This window comes from Volvox carteri, assembly GCF_000143455.1.
Source record: "Volvox carteri f. nagariensis unplaced genomic scaffold VOLCAscaffold_189, whole genome shotgun sequence".
NCBI classification, from domain to species: Eukaryota; Viridiplantae; Chlorophyta; class Chlorophyceae; order Chlamydomonadales; family Volvocaceae; genus Volvox; species Volvox carteri.
The window spans coordinates 1-3,040 of record NW_003307732.1 but is presented as its reverse complement, the minus strand read 5'-3'; the positions used below and the strand labels follow the sequence as shown (position 1 = coordinate 3,040).

General features: G+C 52.7%; 1 protein-coding gene across 1 annotated transcript; it reads left to right on the top strand.

Annotated features, from left to right (window-relative positions):
- Positions 1-2,553: 2,553 nt before the first annotated feature.
- On the top strand, positions 2,554-2,760 carry VOLCADRAFT_49317 (uncharacterized protein; the record flags this gene model as incomplete). Its single annotated transcript, XM_002959375.1, has 1 exon — positions 2,554-2,760. A coding segment is annotated over one exon (207 nt), but the record flags the coding sequence as incomplete, so codon positions are not given.
- Positions 2,761-3,040: the final 280 nt, after the last annotated feature.

The following is a 3,040-nucleotide window of genomic DNA, read 5'->3' as shown; positions in this document are numbered from 1 at the left end:
GATAACAAATTGCGGGATGCGAGGCGAAGTGCGGTCTTGCGTACTGCTGAAGTCGCAAGTCGCAAGTTGCAAGTCGCAAGTTGCAAGTCGCAAGTCGCAAGGAACACGCATAATTTCTATTATAATATTCTATATACGCGAATACGTACGTGTGCATACTCAGTTTGTAGAGCGGATCTCAAAATGGGAGAAGTATTGAACCGTTACTACTACAGCAAACAAGTGCGCGAACGTGTTTGCCACCTCTATTTCGACGAGGGTTACACGCAAGCGCAAATAGCTGAGGCTTTCGGGCACAGACCTTGCGAGAGGACTGTGCATGCTATCATACAGTCCTACGTGGCGAATGGCGATGTCCTGCCGCTTAGAGGACAAACAGGAACACGCAAACTACGCAAGTTTGATGAGATCGCTGCACAGACGCTGGTGGAGCTGGTGCAGGCCGACGACCAAGCAATGCTCTCCGATCTGGCCACCGCTATGACAAACTTACTGGGCACTCTTTGGAGCGTCCCTGATATTAGCCGTGCATTGTCTGAGCTGGGTTACGTCCGCAAGAAGGTTTTTACCAGGGCATTCGAGGCACGGGAATCAGTTCAGCTGGCATATCGCGAGCTTGTGTGACAATATGTTCAAATGGCCCAGAAGCCTCCCACTCTGTAACAATTCAATTCAACTTCGTGAGCTTGTGTGTGTGTATGTATGTGTGTGCGTGTGCGTGTGTTGCAAGTATTTGACCGTGCCTGAAACTGGCCAGGGACTGCTGCCCAGCCCCAACAGAAAGACCACCTAAACTCCTCCCGCAGACAGGAGAGGGGTGTAAGGGGCCTCTGTCCCTCCTAAGCAGCTGAGAGCCACGGGTCCACTAGTTCCGCTCTCCTCCCCCGGGGGTCAAGGCTCCGTCACGCGAGTTTGAGCACTGAGCCTGAAACACACAAGAAGACTGGCTCTTGGGGTGAGGATTCAAGAAGACCGAGGAAACCCGGAAACCCTGTACAGACTCTACCCCTCCCTATTAAGGCACCAGGCCCTAATAGAAAGCTCGGTCTCTCACCCGATTCTCCGTTGCTTGCCCGCAAGGGGCATGGGGGAGTGGGCAGGGTTCATTGTTCGTGCTGAAATCCATAATGACCACCTGAAATCGCCATGCCCCAATGTTTGCATCAAATGCTTATATGTTTCCGGTTAGGCTGTTGGGAGTTAGAGATTAACCAACCTAACGGCCATGAGTGCACAGCATGCACCTGCAGGCTTTGTGACTGCGGGGCGGTTGAAGACGAAATGCATGTCTTTGTGGAATGCCTGGCGTACATTAGTACACGGGCGAACGTGACCTCATGTTTCAAGGGTGCAACATGCGCACGATTATGACCGAGGCCCCACCCCTGGCACTAGCCAGGTTCCTCTCGGAAGTCTGGGAGACCCGGCGTGTTGCTCTAAGGCGCTCCGTGCTCAAGCGGACGAGGGTGGATGATGATGGTCCACCATGCAACCGCCCTAAAAACAATTTACCGCCCATGGGCCCCCCAGCTCTTACGGACACCCCCACACTTGTGTGGAACTTGTGCGGACTAGGCTAGTTCCTATCAGTCCACCGCCGGGGCTAGGGATGCCTCGAGGCAGTGTGGTTGTTACAGTGGGCTCCAGACTCACAAAGAGTACAGCCAGCGGGCCAGCAGGCCGTGCACTGCACCTGATACGATTAGGGCAAACAAGACTCCAACCCAGACCAGACAACGCAAGTCACCTAAATAATCCAAAACCAAATCCAAGGGCAGGCTCAGAACCCGCAACCACAGCAATTAGACTCCCCAATTGGCGAAAGTCCTCGGAACCCCACCAGAAGGCCCATAAGCAAATACTGTTAAGAACTTGATGAGATACAATAAGCAAATACTGATAAGAACTAGATGAGGCCTGAGTGAGCTTGTGCGTATGAACAGCTACATTGCATTGCTCAGACAGCTACATTGCGTTGCTCAGACAGCTACATTGCACTGCTCAGACAGACGAAGCCACATAGGCCGCAAGCCACTTCAGCATAGTTGCGCCTGCGATCGGCCATAGCCCGCAGACGCGGACGCCGCAAATGCTATCTGTTTACACCCTACAGGCGTGGTTCACGTACGTATTCGCGTATATAGTATATCATAATAGAAATTTTGCGTGTTCCTTGCGACTTGCGAGTTGCGAGTTGCGAGTTGCGACTTGCAACTTTAGCAGTACCCGCAATTTGTTATGCAAGCAGTCGCCTCGCATCCGCAATTTGTTATGCAACCAGCCATAAAACTTGAAATTTCCTCCATCCATGGAGGAAGCAGCAATTTGGACTAAGGAGCCTCCTGTCCGTTGTGACGAGCTGCGGGAGTCAACGGCTTACATAATATCTCACATCACAAACTACAGAAAGACTTTCTAGATGATTTCAAACAAACAGATTATGCTGAATGATCTTCTATCTTACTTCTTGTGTGTAAGCTGGAATACACTGGTTTAGTCCTCCCAAGCCCCGCGGCTGTAACGCTTGCACGGTGCTGACCACCGGTCTGCGCGATGTGGACCTTTGTGAGCGCTGGGAGCAGCGGTGGCGATCCGCTCTTGCGCTCGTTAAACAATAATAAGGGCCGGCAAACTTGGGAGTTCAATGAGAAGGCAGGCACGCCAGAGCTGCGCGCGGAGGTGGAGCGCCTTCGAGCAGATTTTACCGCCAACAAAGATAAACAACATCATTCAGCGGATGAGCTTTTAAGACTGCAGTCCGCGGATCGCATCCGCGCCAAGAAGCATGCCCCGCCATCTGGCGAGGTACCGGAGCAGCTCACACCGGAACGCGTGGAGGCGCATCTTAACGGCGCTATCAGCTTTTACGAATGCTTACAACAAGATGATGGTCACTGGCCCGGTGATTATGGTGGACCGATGTTCCTGCTCCCTGGCCTGGTCATCGGTCTATACACCACGGGCGCGCTGGACCAGGTGAGCCCAATGTCAGGTCCCCTAAGATTGAGAGGTGCTTGACCAATACGCATCAGCGCGTGCA